The following is a 20,649-nucleotide window of genomic DNA, read 5'->3' on the forward strand; positions in this document are numbered from 1 at the left end:
TTGGAGTTTTTGTAGTTCTGCTCATAACATAGAATGTGTCAGTAGGGTCTTAAGTTTCTTGGTGAATATTAGTTCTCTATTGGTATAGTATATATCACTATTATTTGCATTAGGATAATATTTAGTTAAAGGAATTATTATTATCCACCTAAATTACAAAAGTCAGAAAACAGAATCATTCATAATTTACTCTCCTCTTCATTATTCGATTACCAAGGATGGTTATTTTATTGTATAAGTGTATCTTGGAATTGTCCTCTCCCTGAAATTTCTTCTGGCCTAGTTTAGTTGAAGATTCAGACACTCATGCATAGGAGCTAGATGAGTATCATAAATGAACTCGTAGGTAGTAATAGTGAGTGGTGGGATCCTGGCAAGCTGAAGGTGCCCTCAATGGTGTACAGCCAGTCATCAGCTAAAGAGGATGTTTGAAAGTTGTCCAGTGTGGGGGTCAAGAAATATGTATATAAAATGGATGTGGCTCATGGACTGCCAATTTACAACCTTTATCATTTTCCATCTCATCACTTTTCTTCTCTATTGTAGCAGTGGCCCCCAACTTCAACTGTATTTGTGTCCAATCCTTTGTCTATATACCAGGTGATTTTTTTCAAGACTCCAATGATAATTGTGTTGCTTTCCTTTTTAAAACAACTTCTGCATCACCATATCAAATACTGCATAAGATGCAAAGCTCAGAGTCTCTACCATAACACATAAGAGGCCCTTGTTGAATTGAGCCTCTTCTTACTTTGTCAGCCTCACCACTCGTCCCTCTCCTGCCTTTATACATAATGACTCAGAAATACCGAATCACATACCTTTGTTCAAGTACACCATGGTATTAATGCCCCTGTGTGTGTTCTCTCTAACTGCAATTTCCCCCCACCTTGCCCAACTGATAGACATCTTTCAAACCTTACTTAGGCCTCGGGATCTCTCTGAAGGCTCCCCTCTCATGCACACTTGCTAGGCTCTACTAGAGATGATCCTCAAAACACAACTCTCCTTAAATGCCTTTGTGTGTATCATACCGATTCACTCAAGTCCATATTCCATGTCTGCCCACTTCATTAATAGCTCTGTCCTCCTTCAGTGAACAGATCTTCTCTGACTCTTTTGTTTCCCTGATGTCTAGCACAGTGCCTGAAACATAGTGTGTGTTCTGTCATCATGTGTGGATCTGAATATTAACTCGTTGCCAACACACTTTGCATATTCTGATATGAAGGTGGTAAGAGAGGAAAGATGAATGTTTTTGTGGACATTTCTTAAAGGGGCAAATAATTGAAAAAACTTTATCTCCAAGGCAATAAGTCTGTTTTTTGATCCCTTAAGTCATATAAAGACTATGCGTTTTTAGATTCACTTTATTCTAGGAATTTCCAAGTTGGCATACTCAAACAGAAAGCACTGTTTAGGAAAGAGAACCAATCCCTAGAAATCTCAGTTGTGGGCTGATTTCAGAAAACACTAATACAAATGGTGTCACCCAACGACTGACCAGTTGGATTGTATTAGGCAGTATCTCCACTGGTTGTGTTTAATGGGCATTTATAGTATAGGGTTTGGCCCATGATGCTGTTTGAAGCAATCTTCTCTTTACACTACACTGGGTATACAGTTCTTTTTTCTACCTGTGTGATTTATGTGTCTGTTTTCCACAGCTTTTGTTTTGATATCAGCAACTGTTAATCCTTCAAAGTCCTGCAGTTGCAATGTTAACTACCAACAGCTTTGATTTGCAATTGGCATGAGAGTATGCTTTAACCATTTTCTAATAATTCTGATTTGGTTTTGAATGACAAGTTTTTTCCTCTGAAATCCTCAAATACAGAATTCCTCTAACACTTCGATAAGAATATGTTCACTCTAATCTAGGCCTCTGAGTTTACTTCCTTGATTTTACATCAACCTTTAGTTAAGGCTAATGTTTAATGACTCTTAGTTTCCCTACTGGTAAAGTACAATTAATATTTATTGCTTCTATGGATTATGGATATATACATATGAATATATATGAACTTATATGGATATATGTGGATATATATAATTGTTGGCAATCAGTAATACATTTTATTTTTAATTACCCTATATATTTAATGAAGAAAACATATTAAAGGCTAATTTCAGGGTCATTATAAACAATGTAATTTCACTTGTGGGTTCTTATAATGACTACTAATGTCATTGAAGCCATCTAAAAAAATTATAGGCTTTTAATGCCTCTAAGGTATAGTTCATTTTTTGCATAATTAATAAGAGTAATGTAATTCTTCAGCCTTGATAGAATCTATGATGGTGATTTTGGCACCATTAAACCTTCATATGAAGTATTTTTTTAAAAAAATTATGGATGGGTGTCTTTGGAGCAGGTGTGTATGGGGAGGATGGCATGAAGCTGGAGTTATTGAGAAGAAAACTACTAGAAATAATGTGGGTCAGTCCAAGTGTGTGTTAGCTTATCTACTGAGAGACACGCCTCACTAGTGAAAGTGTTTGCAAAAGAGTATAAAGTCTCTGAGGGAAAAAAATGATCTAACATTTAGCTCATGTACAGGTAATTCATTCTTTATAGGACTTTAGGTGATAAAGGCTAAAAGTTATTTGTGGTTTGCTTTTTTATCCCAGGTTTTTCCTAATTTTGAAAATATTCCAGGATCCTGGCTTCGCTTAGAGACATCAAGCACTTGCAACTGAAGGCTAAGAAACTGCTTTTTAGACAAATAGAAAAGCCTAGGCATTAACTGACTATCTTTTTGGAACATGGTGTTTTTCAGGGAATGATGTACTTGGAAGAAAGACGGCTTGTTCATCGGGATTTGGCAGCCCGAAATGTCTTAGTGAAATCTCCAAACCATGTGAAAATCACAGATTTTGGACTAGCCAGACTCTTAGAAGGAGATGAAAAGGAGTATAATGCTGATGGAGGGAAGGTGGGTATCTTTTTAGAACAATATTGCTTGAAAATATAGTATGATATTCTTTTATCTTCTTACATATTATAGGAAGAAGCCACTAAGTCTGAAGTTATGAAAGTGTAAAATCTCAATTCTACCGTTTGCCCTCTCTCTCACCCAGGGTCAAATATATTATATATACCAACATCCATTTCTCAAAAGTAGCCAAAATAAGACAGTTCATCTCTAGTGGTCCTTCTGTCACATCCAGTATTGGGAAGTGGGTGGATCCTTAGGCAATTTAGAAATTACACTTTAATCCAGGGCCATAGTAATTGTTTCATTGATCCTAAGAACACAGGACTGACCATACAGAGAGACACAACTGTTCTTTCATAGATTAGGGAGAAGCCTGACCACTACCAAGAATCATAATTCATTGGAAAGTTCATCATTCTATTTAGCTTCTAATCCTCTTACACCAGATATAACAGATTCCTCTTATCTGGCTCTATTTTTTTAAGCTTTACTGTAGTATATGATTGACCAATTTGCTTTATTTATTACCTCATTCTCTCCACCAGAATGTAGGCCACTATATCCCAGGGATCTTAACAGTACCATTCCTCTTCTACTTTTCTGACTCTCCAGACTCGGGTCTTGCCTGACAACTGTGCTCCTGCCATGCAGTCTCAGTGCAGGCCTTAGTTCCAGCTCTTGTTTTTCCTCATTAACCCACTGTTTAGACTTGGCTAAGGATATCTCCTCTCCATCTGGAGGTCCTTCTAGCTTAATGTGGGAAAACTTAGATCAGGAGAGGCCAGATGAAATAAGCAAATGCATCCTTAACCTATGGTGACATATAAACACATACTAACAAAAAAAAGTGATCGATATGTCATTTAAATATGTTTATCATGCGCCTTATTTATATGAGCCATCCAAATATATATTACAAATATTTTGCAATGATGGGCTTCCAAATGCTTAACATTGATTTTTATATGTCATGTAGTATATGATTTTTATATCTTTATAGGATCTCTTATATAACTATGTATATTCAGATCTTATCACAAGACAAAGAAAAATTTTTAAAAACTTCAGTTTTGTAGTATTTCCTAATCTTTCCTCGATTTTATCAGACTGCTTTGCCTGTTTGCTACCAAATTGTCGCAGTTTGAGACCACAGCTTTGAAATTCACTACAAGATTACACAGTAGAAGTCTATAAATCATATGACTTCACTTGTCTTAAGAACATATAGCTGTAGGATTTGTCTAAAGCAAGATTCATTATAGCTTTAAATGCCTAGTAACCATTAAGTCTTTATCAAGCCACCTGTGATTTAAACTTACTTCTTTAACACCATGTCCGTAGTCCATAAAGTCAGCTATCTCCTTGCCCATAGGGAAATCACTTTCAGTGTGTCTTCTGTTCCCTTTCACTGAATACCATGATTCTGTCATACAGTTACCTTGGTGTCACCTTGGTGAGCAGCAAACCTCATGATTTCAAAGGCCTATTTAGTTTTAAGCTTTCTACTGCAAAGTAGAAGTGTTTATCTTTATTCCATAGAATCTAATTATATTTCCAGCTATATAATGCTGCCCTTCCTAGTTGAAACTTATTCTGCTGACCCCTCATCAGCAGGGTATGTGAGTAGTGATGTAGATTTGTACTGATCCTCTCACATTCTTTTATATAATTCCTAGTTTGAAAATGGCACATGTTTTCAATCCTGGCTAACCAAGACAAGGGAGATCATTTGTGGCTGGGGAACAAAGCAAGCCTAACTCTGGAATTTGTTATTTTAGGTGTTTCAAGTGACCAACTTATATGAGAGGAAAAAGGTGGGGGCAAGTATAGAAAGAGACCATCTTACTGGTGGCCAGAAATTTTCTGAGGGTAAAAAAGAATAAGTGAAAATATAAGGAATCTCATTTTGGGGCGAGAGGGTGGGGGAAATGTCGTAGATCATATTTTTAGAAGCACATGTCTTAAATGTTTAGAATTGATATTGTGAGTCATAATATTAACTAGTAACTGAATTAATTGCTGAACATTAATTAAGAACTATAGAAAGTGATACTATTTTACTTTCCATTGTTTATGAAGCTTTTAAAAATAAATATACCTTTAGGTTAATTCACTTTAAGAATTTTATAAATTTCAATTCATTGTTCTCTGTATTGAGAAATAACATCTTTATTATTAATATTATATTTGTATTTTCTATACACACAAAAAAACACAATCAAAAATACAATTGAGGCAAACCCAGAGACTCATATTATGGGAAAAGAATATAGGAATGACTTTTTATATAACTATAAAACTTTCACTTTTTATTTCTCTTTTTATTTCTCAGATGCCAATTAAATGGATGGCTCTGGAGTGTATACACTACAGGAAATTCACCCATCAGAGTGATGTTTGGAGCTATGGTAAATAAATCTTCCTTGTGAATTAAGGGTTTTAAGGCAAAAATAAATATATTAGGCTCATGTAAAATATCTTAAGCCAACTTATTTTATTGTGTTGGAAATACCTACTTATGAGCCTTGTTTCCTAAAGGAATTAACTCTTTGCTTTTCCACTTAAAAAAACAAAACAAAACTCTAAATTGTATCATTTATCTGCCTTTTTTATTATTCCTTGGTTCTCTAAAATGTAATATATTAAAATCTCAGTTGAGTTGTCTACCATAACCTTTGGTTTGGTAACAACTTTTCTGATCATTTTGACAGAAAAAAACCAGCCAATTTTAGTTTAGGAACAATGTCATAGAGCCTCATAGCCTTGATTTTTCAAAACACTCTATGAAAACATATGTTAAAAATAAAAGAATGTCTGTTCTATAATAAGAAAGGTTATTGTTGTAACGAAGAACAATTACTGAAAGCAATAAGGTGAGAGCAATAAATGTGAGGGGAGAGATAGAGAAGATTTCTAATTGCAGCTTTGATTTTAATTTACAAACTACTTTGGAATAAACAGATATATTAGAGAATGAATAACATGAACTGGAAAAGGGTGATTTTAAACTTAGAGCATTCATTTAATTGCATTTAACTCAATTGGTGAGATGAGATACTTAGATCTATCTAGCTATTTACAACTTAAGTTCATCCAGGTATTAGTGAGAATGAATCAACACCTTTTCTAAGTTTAAATATGTCACAAAGAACCAATATTTCTTACAAATTAAAAGCATGATGCCCATTTAAGCAAAAAGGTGGTGGTGTGACTTGAAAGCATGGTACAATTTAGTTTACTGAAATTTAAGTCTAGCTTTATCTTTGTTTTTGTTTTTAGAAAAAAGACTTAATCCATTCAATCACTAGAGAACTTATACCTCTTATCTAGAAAAGCACAAATTATCTTAAAAAAAAAGTTAAGACATTTCTGTAAAGTGTTTTTTCCCTCCACACACCTATGCTGTTTGTTTAAAATTTCCACAAAGGTTCCATGTATTCTGCTAAGCTTCGAAGTAGAAAGTGTGCTGTGCTTGAGATATAGACAAGTATAGGGAAACGATTGAAAAATTTTAGTTGTTGAACTGTAAAGACTAAATAGAAACACAAATCTAGTATATATATTACATGAAACAAATAAGTATATATATTATATGATATAGGTTTATAGATTATATTTTATATGATAGACTTATATGTTACCATATAAATTTTGATATATGACATATATATTATTTTTTTCTTTTCCTTTTTTTTCTATGTATGTTTCCCTCAATTAAATGTGGCAATCTGCTGCAAGCAATTTTAAACGACATTAAAATAAGTACATAGATAGATAAATAGAGAGAGAGATAGATAGATTAGTACTCTGCTTTGAAACATAGTCCAGGTCATCAACCCATATCCATAAGGCATTTTAAGATTTTTATGATATATCATAGTTGATTGCAAAAGACATAAAAGGCAGAGAGAAACATAACGTTGTTTACAATGCACCTTTGTGGAAAATTGCCACCATTATTTTAATAAAGATGCTATGGTTTATATGTTCAAATGATAGGATTGTAAGTTTTGAGGATGTTTCTAATTCAGTTTTCCTGGGATTGTCCGTCTACATGAGGCCATCTCTTTAACCATATCTTGTGGTTACTCCTGCAAAGATATAATTGGATTATTATTGGCAGAGGTGGGGGTTTTGCTGTTCCTACTTCTGTTTTTATATGTATGTGTTTCTCTTTTTTATATTTCTATTATTTTGATTTGTAATTGCTTTGCATTTTGTTTACATTAGTTCTTTTTTTTAGAAGCTCTGATAGAGATGTGAGAGCATCTATTCTTTTATAACTGCATACATAAGTTAACAAAATGGCCTCATTAAATACATATTCTATAAATATGTATTTATATTGACTGATTGAAAAGAAATAGACAGCCTTCCACTTCTTAACTTGTTCCAGCCTGTCTCATGGACACTGAATCTTAATTATTGGTTCTACAGAGCCATTCTTTAATATGCAAAATTAAGTAGGATTTAATCAAGATCAAACAGTTAAATTGTGTCACTAGTTACATTTTTATATTATACCTAAGAATCATAAGATAAAAATATTAACAAGAAAAATCAGGTAATTGTTAATGATATTATTATAAAGGATAATTTGAAGTTCACATATACTTTTATATCTTAAGCTTTGTATTTTTATTATTAGTCAATGATAACTGTCATGAGCTAAAAAAGACTTCAGTTTGAATAAATAATTCATTACAGATGAAGATGGAAGTAGAAAAGAAAGCATAGTCCTAATTAATGGATTTTATATTAAAACATAGTTTGTATATTATATGAACCAATCAAAATTTACTTGTAAGACTCTTATGCACAGATAGCTATTTCTGAACTTAAAATCCTTATCCTTAAGAAATGATAACTTTTTAATTGTATATTTATGAAATCAGAAAGAGGTCTATAGTGTATATATTATTGTTCAAATCAGAATCATTATTATCAAAGTTAGCTCTTTGCCTGCTGGTATTTACAAAGGGAATCACTGTTCTAGTGGTTCAAGAAAGTGATTTCATATCTATGGAATCAACTATTATTGATTCCCTTCAATTTTGTGATGCTTACTTCATATGTATTACGTTATATTTGGATCACTCAGGCTCTCACAGGTGTTAAAGATACGAATCTGTTTTATTCCACCTGTTCTCTTTGTGTGAGTTAAAAAGAGAGCCACAAGGATTTACCATAACATAAGGTAATCATTCTGGCATCCCAGCTTAGCCTACAGGACTTTTAATAGCAAAAGTGTTAATCTCAAAATCAATCAACATCAGATTTTATCTGCAATCATATTTACTTCATACTGAATACACATGTATATAATGAATTGTTTGATAGGCTCTAATGTGGTGTAGTGAAAATTAACTTGGATCAGCAAACATTAACATTACTTAAAAGTAGAAATGGGGAACAGACTCTGTATTTTGACATCCACTCTGAATTGTCTCTGTTACTTATTAAAAATTTCAAGACAATAATAAGATAATTGAATTTCCCACAAAGATTTTGTCATTGGGCTTCCCCTAATAGATATAGAAATCTGAAGAGCCTTTCTTTAGACTATTTTTTTTTTTAAGATTTATTTATGTATTTTAGAGCGGGGGTGGGGTGGGGGGCATTGAGCACAGAGCTTGAGGCAGGGCTCGATCCCATGATCCTGAGATGACAACCTGAGCCAAAACCAAGAGTCCGGATGCTTAACTGACTGTGCCACCCAGACTCTTTAGACTATTTTTGACTGCCTTCCAGGGAGCTTTCTTTTGTTATTGGCACACTGCTGGTTTCTTCATACTATGTTGTTAGTATACTTATGTAAATATTTGATCTCCAATTTAGGAGTCACTATATGGGAACTGATGACCTTTGGAGGAAAACCCTATGATGGAATTCCAACCCGAGAAATCCCGGATTTATTAGAGAAAGGAGAACGTTTGCCCCAGCCTCCGATCTGCACTATTGATGTTTACATGGTCATGGTCAAATGTAAGATTGCAAAATAATTTTATCATCACCATCATCATTCTTAGTAAAATAATAGTATGGATTAATCTACCTGCATAATGTTTTTGTATATGAAAAATATGAAAGTTCAAAAATAATTATGAAAAATCATGTAAACACCTGTGTTTTTGGCTTATTGTTAATAGGAAGCAGTATGCATCAATATGCATGCTTCCACGTTATAAAGTCAAAATTATATGACTCTTACTCTTCTGATTCATTTCACTTTGATTCTTATCATTTCCATGACAATCAAATTGTCTTTCATAAAGAGATGTAATTAGTCACAATAATGCTAGTAATCTTTATAGGAAAATAGCAGTCTGGACAAATGATCTAAATATAAAGAAAGCAAGCTTGAAACTGATAGTTTAAAAAAATGAATTAAATGGAAATAGGTTTACCAGTTTTAGTCAACAGGAAATTAGCAGGGCAGAACGGGAAGTGAGAAGACATGAATCTACAGTGAAATAAAAAGATTATGAATGTTTACTTTTTTTTTCAATTTGATCATTTGTTTACATCAAACGCTCTTACTTTTCTTTCTCCTTTCTGTGCCCCAGACACATATGTATTATAAATGTGTTTTGGCAGCCTAGGCTCTTAATTTAAACAGAATTAGGGAAGTCTCTGGAGTTTCCCACTTAATTTAAGTGAGATTAACATTCAGCAATCTTTCTTGTGTAATCTGGGGTTTTCCCCTTTTGATTTACACAGGGTTAGCAAAGAAACAAACTGGTGAAGGTGAATAAGCATCTTATTAATAAGAGACTTTGGTCCCAGGTCTACTCAGATTTATATTCATGACATGTGTGATACATTCTGACAGTGAGGGAAGAAATAAAAAATGTGCTTTCCAGTTCAGGTCAGCATGCCCTTTTCTCTAAGCACAGTTCTATTTACTCAATATTTAGTTAGAAAGAAACTGATACCTCCCAGCAAAGTTAACCTTTTTTGATTCCAGTAGTTCCAGAAACACCTATTTTCTCATTAGCATCTTGGTATCAACAACATTTTTTTTTTCTAAGTGGATGCATATAGTTGAGCTTTGTTAAGAGAGAAAAAATTCAGGTGATATTAATGATACATGAAATGACACCCAAAGACTTCCCAGAACAAGAATAAAAATCGAACCCCCGGAAAAAGGAAATAAACCTTATAGCTTTATTGGATCAAACATCATTCAATAGTCATCTATGGAAGGAACTTAAAAAAAAAATGCACGCGTTATATAATTTGATCTCATAACTAGCATCAGAGGTGATTTAGATACTTCATTTAGATACTCTGATGAAACAATGAAAAATCAGGAAAATATTTTGCCTAATAGGGAGTTTTACCTTTCTTTTATGAGTTTTAATACCTAAGAAGAGGGTCATTTGGCAAGAAAATCAAGGAAAGCTTTGTGCTTTTATTCTTGTGATCTCATCAGCTAAACAGAGCCTGGGGAGATAAGACCCACTTTATCTGGACTCCCAGCTAAATAATAATACATACCTTGAAAATTGCTGATAGTATTTTTATGCTGCAAAGGCTAGTACTTAGATAAGCTAATGGCTGTTGCTGAACAAACATTACCAATCATTTTGGATTGTTTTTTTCCCACCAGGAAAAAAGTAGCATGAGAAAGTTGCTTTCTCTTCCCTTTCCCCCTCTGTGCTGGTGTACTGCACTGTAACCAAAGCTTCATGTCACTCCTGACATAAAATAATAAATTATATCCCCATCAAAGAAAAGTTAAAAAAAAAATCAGAGATTCTGTAAGTTCCCATAGTTAGTCTAGGTTATGTTTTCTAAGAAGAAAAATTAATTTTAAATTAGATGAACAAAATGAAAAGTTTCTGTTATTCTATCGTATATTACATTTACTTCTGAATATCAACAAACTGATTGAGATAGAACCTCACCTAATTGGATTGTTTCTTTCTTTAGCTTTCTTTGTTTGTTTGTTTTTTTTAGATCATTGTTATTAAAAGAATATTTTTCAAACTGAGCCTACGTTTTCATAAAATTTACATCCTACTTCTTCTTAATTATGGATACAGTGACTCTTGTATGTGAATTTCTAGGTTGGATGATTGATGCGGACAGTCGGCCAAAATTTAAGGAACTGGCTGCTGAATTTTCGAGGATGGCTCGAGACCCTCAAAGATATCTAGTTATTCAGGTTGGTACATATCTCGTCTTTGGGACTGTGGAAATCACCACTCATAAGTCAATTAAGCAGAATATCATGTGAAATGACTTATGGAAGGAGCCTTTCACTCGATGTCACAACCACTTCTAAGAATCTTCCCTTAGTATTCAAGTGCCTCCGGTACTGAACAGCAAGATAATTATGATTATCCATATACATAAAAAGTCCTTATCCCCAGACAAGCCTTCTAGCACTCTGCTTTTTATTAACATGCATTAAGTCATGTCCATTATTATAATCTTCCTTTTTCAGAATAAAAGGAAGATGGATTTTTAAGGATTTTTTTTTTTAATTTTTATTCATTTGAGACAGAGAGACACAGAGAGAGAGAGCACATGAGCAGGGGGGAGGGGCAGAGGAAGAGGGAGAAGCAGACTCCCCGCTGAGCAGGGAGCCCCGACATGGGGCTCTATCCCAGGACCTGGAGGTCATGACCTGCGTCGAAGGCAGACACTTAACCATCTGAGCCACCCAGACGCCCAGAAGATGGATTTTTGTTTTAATCTTGTCCAGGGTTGAAGACAGTGAATTACTAGTTTCAATATATTGATATTTAATTTCCTAAAAAATATTTATAAATATGTTTTGTTTGGGGAGATATACAGTATCCAAGCAGTAACTCAGATTCAAGTGAATTGATGTACATATGAATCAAATGATAGCCCAAAAGAACATTTTATATTAAACACTAGAAAAAATGGATTGGAAAATTTTTAAATTGTAATATATTTATCTATGATTATTTTTACCTAAATCATAAACAAATGGACCTTGGGTTGCACTGAATTAATTTTCCTCAATAAAACAAGGTAGCATTTATCTTCCTATCAATAGTCTGACATGAAGATAAAAGCCAGATTTTAGAATAGTTTCCAGTTATCCTTTTCCCAAATTAATTTGCATAAACAACTTGTTTACAAAAATATCACATAATTTTGAAAAATTCAAAAAAATCATATTTAAGAAATAGATGAAGTAAAAAAGAGCAGGGTTTTGGTGTCTCTCCCACCTTCGTTTATATTATTTGCTACTTGTGCTGTGATTTTGGAAGCTACAATGTTACGCCTTAGGACAAATCATGGAGCAGCCTGTATGTCCTGAGAACTCTACAATATCAAACCAACTAAATAAAATAAAGTAAAGATTGATAAGTCAATTGTCTTTTATTATTTATTCTTAAAGTCACAGCTCAAACATCCTGGCAATGAAGCCTACCGTTATTCTCAGATCTAAAATAGATTATGCCTCCTTCAAAGCAGCCAGAGCATTCTGCTTTATTCATCTCTGATGGCATTTATCACATTTTGTTAAATGTATTTATCTTACCCTGTCATATCTAAGTATGTTACAGGCTCCTTCATGACTGGTAATTGTTTTAAATAATTATTTTTTTTAAATGACTGCATGAATTTTCAACCCCTTGCTTTGATATTACGTAAATTTGCTGCAAAGTCCACATGTTTAAGGTGAAAAGAAGACTCATTTTTTGTTTGTCTGGTGGGCAAACTTTTAGGGTGATGATCGTATGAAGCTTCCCAGTCCAAATGACAGCAAGTTCTTTCAGAATCTCTTGGATGAAGAGGATTTGGAAGATATGATGGATGCTGAGGAATACCTGGTCCCTCAGGCTTTCAACATCCCCCCGCCCATCTATACTTCCAGAGCGAGAATTGACTCAAATAGGGTAAGAAATAATCATCTACCACCTCCCATATTATTTCTGAGAAATAAAATCGTGCAAATATATTGTAAGTCCGAGAATTACAAAATAATTATGCAGCTCATTTCAGCAGGAATTCAGCAGGATTCCTAGATTAAAAACATACTATACCAATGAAAGGCCATGTAGGGTTAATTTCGAAACACAAGCATGGGTAATACAATATGTACTCTGAAATATCTTTAAGATTTCAAGAGGAGAAATGTTTTCTTTGTCTTATGTTAGTTAAACCTTAGTTTTAAAAAATCTACCAATTCAACTAATAAAAAATCAACCCATTCAAGCTAATAAAACTATGTGTTTATAAATAAATGAAAATTCTTAATAAGGTAGGCTCTCTTAAAAAGATGATATGACCGTAGTCAAGAGGTGATACAAGTACAACTCTCTTTCCCTCAAGAGACTAAATATTTTCTGTCAGTTTGAAGCAGAAACAGAAAACTGCAATACTTTGGACTATATCAATCATTTTGGGAAGACTACCGAATCATTTCTAAGATGTAGATTTAAGTTTCAAAAGAAACTTGTGAAAAGAATTTGCATTTATTTTAAATATTAAGCCCACTCTATATGAAAACTGTCAACCCATGTGTTCATTCATTTATTTTTAAAAATTCATTCATTATTCACTCAACATGTATTGAGTACCTCTGCACATGAGACATTATCAGATACTTGAGATTCAAAGAATTTTGACACCACTCCACCTTCAAGAAGTGGCCAGGCTCCTACATTTAAGAACATTATCATAGTCAGTGGAACAATCATCATCCTATTTGTCTTGACCATAAGCATAAGAAAACTTTCAACTTGCTGCTCATTTTCTAAAATGAAATTATTTGCTTTGTTTCAGATTCACAATAATAAAGTAACACTCACCTGGTGTTTACTCTGTACCAACACATATATACTAAGTCTCCGAATCCTTACAACAATCTCCTTGGGTTCTATTATCGTCCTGTCTTATAAATAAAGAAACTTGTCACAGTTAAGGGATTTGACTGGTGTCATACAGTTAGCCAGTGGAAGGGTAGGATTCTAATGCAGGCAGTCTGCCCACATACTATTGCTTCAAAGTTATTGGAACACGTGATTTTCATGATACCATTGTTTTTCTTGACATCTACCCCAATGTTTGAGGTACGTATTGCTTGGAAAAATCCAAGTGATTTTCTTATAAAATGCATTCTCCAACCTACTCCATACCTTTTGCTCATTTGCCGCATTCAGAAGGGCTGATGTAGAAAGAGGCAAAAACAAACAAACAAACAAACAAAAAACACACAAACAAAACAAAACAAAATTCACTTTTTCTTTTATATGAAAAATATGTCATTGCATCCCAATGGGGAGAAGATAACTAAAGGTTTTAAAAGTTAAATCAATTGATAGTCACTGAGCGTCAGTCCTGTTTATGGGAAGGAGCAAAGTCTTTCAGGTATATAAAGGAAGTAGTTTTTTCCCCCTCTATATGCTTAGCAAAGTGGCCAAATTATAACTTTGGTATTTATAATTTTATGTGACAAATTCATTACTTTTATTAAAACAGAGACATTTCAGAAAATAGTTTTCCTTCCTTAACATGAGATGCTATAAAGGCCAATAACTTGAATCTTTTTCTTTTATAAGGCTTCTCAGATTCCAACTCTGTTCATTTTAATTTAGGCTCAAAGCAAGGAATTCTTAATAAAGGTTTGAATTAACTAAATGAAATTAGTGAGACAAAGTAGAAACCACCTGAGGAATTATTTGGCCTTCAGTCATCATTTCTTATTCCACATTATTATTTAAACAATGTTATCTGTAGATTTCTTTTTAGTTCTTCAGGTCTTTGTTAAGGGAATTGTTCTTAAATATCATTTTATTTTCAGGCATTAAAAGGCCTTATTAATCATCTATATTTTCCTATTTTTTTAAAAAAATCTAGTTTTATGTAGCTTCCATAGTAATTTCTAATTTGTGCAAATGCTGTTTTTCCTGCTTCTTCCTATAAAGCTAAGTTATATTATTTTATAGTTAGAAAATAAATTACTTCAATGCATTTAGGTTCTGTGCCAACTTATGTGGTAAGGGAATATGTTAAAGTGAATGTTAATCAGATGTTTCTTAAGCATATCTGTTGAACTTTGAAACCAAAAATTATTTCAGTTTCTGAATATAGACTGTTTTGCTCACTAACTGATAAGTTTTAGGTAGTGTTCTGGTAAGTTTTAGGTAATATTCTTAAATGTCTTTACAACTTGTTTCTATTTGTAAAATAAATACAATGGTAGTTAACTTTGTGATTGTTAAATAATTACCTTTTAAAAAGTGCCAGGCAAATTCTTACTCTTTTTCAGAATCACTCAAATTTCATTTTTACTTGTTTCCTTGTCAGTATCGTAAATAACTACATTTTCTTAATAAGGTTTTTCTTTCTTTTTAAGATTTTATTTATTTGGGAGAGAGAGGGAGAGCGTGCACGCGCGTGCACCCGTGCACGCACACATGAGCACGAGAGGGGCTGGGGGGAGGGGCAGAGGGAGAGGGAGAATCAGGCTCTCCCCTGAGCAAGGAGCCGAACTCAGGGCTCCATCCCAGGACCCTGGGATCATGACCCCAGTGGAAGGCAGACACTCAACCGACTGAGCCACCCAGGTTCCCCTCTTAAAAGGTTTTCTACACATTATCTATAAAAAAAACCTGTTGCTTCGGTCACTACTTGACAAGCAAATTATTTCTGCTGATGTGTTTTTATAGCAAATAAGAGAAGTCATTTCTTCTATGGTGCTTTTGATTATTTCAAACTCTGTGTGTATTTTGATTCATTATAACTTTAAAGCAATGAGTCAATTAAAAATACAATGTTGACATTTATCCAGCAAATTGATAGATACAAATGCAAATAATGCTAAAAAATACCCAACTAATTTATAGCTGTTGTTGTTATTATTGTTGTTATTGTTAGTGCCCTTTTAATATTATCGTAAATACCTTTATCACAATAATATACCAAAAACTATGATTCTAGCATGATGTAAATAGGAAAGCACAAGAAACTGACTTCTACACACTTCAGTTCTGTACATCTGCGAAATGGGGATAAAAAAATCCTCTCAAAATATTGTGAAAATTAACTTTTTAGGATATCTAAGTGTGCTCCCCATTGATGGATATGTAGTAGATGCTCAATAGTGTGGAAATAAATGAAGACCCACCAAATGAGAAATGTAAAGGCTCTTTATTCAGACCTTGCTACATAGAAAGGGAGGTAGCCACCACCACTTGCATTTTGGCAGAGACTCAAAGGCAGACAAAAGAATGGGAAAGCTTTATAGTGGAGAAAAGGGAAGGCTTGAAGTATGCCTTGGTTGGAGGCTGTTGGTGTGGGGAAGCTGTAAGAGGGGGTAATTAGAAGTGGGGCATTCAATGTGATTAGTTCGAGGTGCATATTTGTCTTTCTCTGGTTTGTCCTAAATTGAAAGTGGTGACAAAATTTAGGGAAGCTGTTAGTTAATCAAGTCTTGACTACTTTGGTTCAGTTGTTATGGGTGTTATTGTTTAGCTTCCTGGATTGCTGCTGGAGGTGACAATCTGACTTCCTGCAAGTCTAACTTAGAGCAGACTGGCTTCCTGGGCTGTTTATTGTAGGTATGGTTTCCTAGGCGAGTTGCTCTAAGTTGGGAGTTAGACTTGTATTTTTATGTATGATCTGGCCATTGTCCATTTGTGTATTCAGTTTTAGGTTTAGGTTCCGCTGCTGTCTTCTTTCTCTCTTGATGTATTTATTTAAGTACATAATGCCTGATATTTTCAATTAAGTGCTTGCACGTTTTTTTAATTTCTGTGTAGATATTTTTCTCTTGATGTGGATAAAATTTTTTTCTTTTTCTTTTGAGTTACCTAGATTTATATTTCTGTGGCATAGTGAATTGCATACCAAATGCAGCAGCAATTAATAAAAATAGCTAATAAGCTGATGTGGCTAAAGATATATTAGCTTTAATGATATTGGAAATTTTTATCTAATTTAAAAACTTCAGTGCATTTTTGTAGACAAGGTCTCAATTGTTGCAGGATCATTCAGTCATTGGTGATGAATAGTTTTAGAGATGCAGTGTTCTACCTCTTTCAAAGCATATCATCTAATTCTCAGTTATCCAGACCAGGGGAAGACAAAGGAATTGTAGCTGCTGCACATTGGTGTAGCCGGAGACCCATAATGGGTCTCTCGTTGTAATTTAAACTTTTCTCCACTTCTTTTAGATCTGCTAAGAAATAACTATATTAACGGATCTGTTTCTTTCCTTCTCTTTTTGCCCTTTCTTTTCTAGAATAGGTTATATAAATGAGTTGAAAAATAGAAAAAATGAGGGCAGAAGAAATAAAGGATGAAGAAAAATAAAGGAGCTTAGTTTCTCAAAAATGCGATCAGTTTCTAAATAATTAATTATAGGCTGAATATTTGCTTATAAAATGGGATTTTATATATTTTATTTTGTGCTACTATCACTTCTCCCTCAGATTAAATTTTGTAATTTTGATAAGAGTATACTAGGAAGGTTACCACACACATTGTAATTTCCTTTAAGATTTTTACCAATTCACCACACAAAAATAAATAGAAATACAAGAACACTTTGGTCTCCTCTATAGGATTTATGATAGTGTGCTAAATATGCTTCCTAATGATATATATAAACTAGAAAAAATTCAAGCAAATGGATAATGCAGGAACAGTGATGTCATTTTCAATAATGACATTTCAAAACATAAGTTTCAATTGCATTTGTCTTTACTGTTCAATAAATCAAAGCCATGATTCTTATTTTATGAAATAATGAAACTAATAACAGTAATATCCCCTTAAACTCATTGATGGCTTACTATAATCAAGGTACTATGCTAGGTGTTTCAAGTTAACTATTTCATTTCACTTTTATTTCACAAAGCCCTATGAGGTAGGCACTAATATTCGTCCCATTTTAAAAGTTAAGAAAATTGAGCTGTGGAGAGTTTAGATAACACAAATAATAAGGAGCAAAGCTAGAAATTGAGTCCAGCTTTCAACAATCCCGCATGGAGGCCATTACCTAAAATAACAGTGGGGTGGAGAAAAGTTCCTCATTTCAAGTTGCTATTAAACTTCTTACTATGTATGAAACTAACACTTTTCATTCATTTAATGGCAATCGGATAAAAGAAAATAAGTTGGTTGTGAGAAATCTCACATTCTAGAACAAACTCTTTGGCATTACAGTCTTAATCATATCATTTAACCAAATTCAGTGTCTTCGTTTAGGTGATGAGAAAAGTGAACTAGATAACTGATAAGTTCCTTATAATTTTAAAAATTACCTTATTATCGAATGACTTTTTTGAACTAATTATTATATTTTATACATTTACATAATATATCTTCTAGAGAATATTTAACTGGAAAATGGCCAAAAGCATTTTGGGTTACCTCTATACACTTTTGTTCCTATGTGATTTAATATAGAAGAGAAAAACTTAAGGACACAAGTTAAGGAAGCATCTCATAGCTAAATGATGTAGTGGGAGAATTTTGTGATGATATAACAAGGTTACTCTGGTTGCAATTTACCAAGGATCAATATCAATTCTAACAAGAGCTGCTACTTGATGATAAATGATTGTAGTCTCAGGATATTGGTTTTACATTTCTTCCAAGATATGTCAAGGATTCCTGCATGGTATCCTTGATATGATGTTTGGGATTTTTTTTTTTTTTTTAATCTATTAAGCCCGAAGGAGGAGCTCTTCTTACTATGACATTCCGTATCACTAGGTATTTTTTTGTTCCAAAGTTTTCCCCATCTACGTAGTAATTTTTAAATTGTTCAAGTTATTATGATGAAAGAATAAATGAATTAATACGTTGAATGTTTATCATGGGCTAGGCACTGTGTTGGACAATGAGGGTACAGAGTTACAAATCAAAAGTTCTGCCTGAAAAGAGTTTATATTCTAGGTGAGGAGATAATATTCTGCAAGCAATATGCCAGATATTATAGGAAAAAGACAAAGGAGACCAAATCAGCTTAAGTGGCTACAGAATGTCATTTGAGCTGTATCATTATTAGAGGATGAGGATGTAGCTTGCAACAGGAGTTTTGGTAGTGTAGGTCTGAAATGGGTCAGAAGGAAAGCTAAACAATAAAACCAACCAAACAAACAAACAGACAAAACCCACATGAACAAGGGCAAGGAGATGTCTTTTTGAGTGTACTTTTAAAACTCTGTGTTTTTGTAATATTTCCTATTGTACATGTTGAGAACTCTTTTATGTTATCAGAGGAGGTGGGGTGGGCTTCCTCCCAAATTTCCTATTTTTGTCATTGTTATGAAGGCTTGAAATATGATTTTGAAATCTCTTGCTTCTCATTAAAATCATCCAATTCAAATCAACATCCTTTTTTGGCATTGCTCAAAATAGCTCTCAAATATCTCTCTTCTCTTTCTTTTGTCATGATTATAATTCAGGCCCTTATCACTTCACAGAAATTACTAAGATGTCTCCCCAACAGACATCTGCATTTTTTTAAAATGGGCTCTATTTCTAAATATAGTGTTTACATTGTACCCAATACAAGACAATATTACTGAATATTTTGAGCACTAAGTCCTTTCATTTTTTTGTCCTCATCGATTTAGAGCATACCTATCATTTTTATCAATGGGATAACTTTGAATGATATATGTTATATTAGCTCTCTCTTTATATGATATATAATCCTATTGTCAACAATAGCTGAAGGATTTTTGAACATTTATCCTGGGAAATTCCATGGTCATTCCAGTTGACCAGTCTCTGCAATTTATTTTTTACTACTCTCTAGCTCAAACACATAAAATTGCCCAGAGCTCTAAGCATTATCCCATTGTTGATCTCTTTCAAAATATAGATCATGTTGGGGCTTTCTGTTTTAGTTTGGAGGTGTGAGTAGGTAGTTAATTTATTTTAACAAAGAGGTATCTTTCCTAATGCATTATAGATTTGTCTCTTTTTTTCTAAATGAGAATATAATGTCAAATTGCCTTTGCTTATTCTTCAAAGTTCTTAACAATGTCAGGGTTATTAAAAATGGTTCTAATACCTCTGATTTACCATTAATTTGAGAATATCCCTCACCCTCTCAAATGATAGTTTTCATACAGTAAAATATCAAGTGACCTTTTTGTGCAATGTTTTCTCTACCAGTGACTTTCTTAAAATCTGGATGTATTAGCTTAGTTACACTATTCTTTGTAAGCTTTTCTTCTCTTTTTCTTTTCCCCATTGCTATCATTTTTTTATGTGTTTTTTTTAATTTTTTTATTGTTATGTTAATCCCCATACATTACATCATTAGTTTTAGATATAGTGTTCCATGATTCATTGTTTGTGCATAACACCCAGTGCTCCATGCAGAACGTGCCCTCCCTAATACCCATCAGCAAGCTAACCCATCCTCCCCCCCATCCCCTCTAGAACCCTCAGTTTGTTTTTCAGAGTCCGTCGTCTCTCATGGTTCTTCTCCCCCTCCGATTTACCCCTCTTCATTCTTCCCCTCCTGCTACATTCTTCTTCTTTTTTTCTTTCTTAACATATATTGCATTATTTGTTTCAGAGGTACAGATCTGAGATTCAACAGTCTTGCACAGTTCACAGTGCTTACCAGAGCACATACCCTCCCCAGTGTCCATCACCCAGTCACCCCATCCCTCCCACCCCAACCCCCACTCCAGCAACCCTCAGTTTGTTTCCTGAGATTAAGAATTCCTCATATCAGTGAGGTCATATGATA

The 20,649-nt window shown here is 33.6% G+C and overlaps 1 protein-coding gene across 5 annotated transcripts in view; it reads left to right on the plus strand.

Annotated features, from left to right (window-relative positions):
- The window catches only part of ERBB4 (erb-b2 receptor tyrosine kinase 4), a 1,092,681-nt gene that overhangs the window by 1,043,578 nt on the left and 28,454 nt on the right, over nucleotides 1–20,649 (plus strand). For all 5 annotated transcript variants that reach the window (XM_032402964.1, XM_032402981.1, XM_032402953.1 and 2 more), the window contains 5 exons: nucleotides 2,781–2,936; nucleotides 5,272–5,347; nucleotides 8,778–8,924; nucleotides 11,012–11,109; nucleotides 12,653–12,823. In XM_032402964.1, coding sequence (XP_032258855.1) covers nucleotides 2,781–2,936; nucleotides 5,272–5,347; nucleotides 8,778–8,924; nucleotides 11,012–11,109; nucleotides 12,653–12,823 — 648 coding nt within the window. The remainder of the gene's footprint in view (nucleotides 1–2,780; nucleotides 2,937–5,271; nucleotides 5,348–8,777; nucleotides 8,925–11,011; nucleotides 11,110–12,652; nucleotides 12,824–20,649) is intronic.

The sequence above is a fragment of the Phoca vitulina genome, unplaced genomic scaffold (genome assembly GCF_004348235.1).
Source record: "Phoca vitulina isolate PV1807 unplaced genomic scaffold, GSC_HSeal_1.0 scaffold1, whole genome shotgun sequence".
Taxonomy (NCBI): Eukaryota; Metazoa; Chordata; class Mammalia; order Carnivora; family Phocidae; genus Phoca; species Phoca vitulina.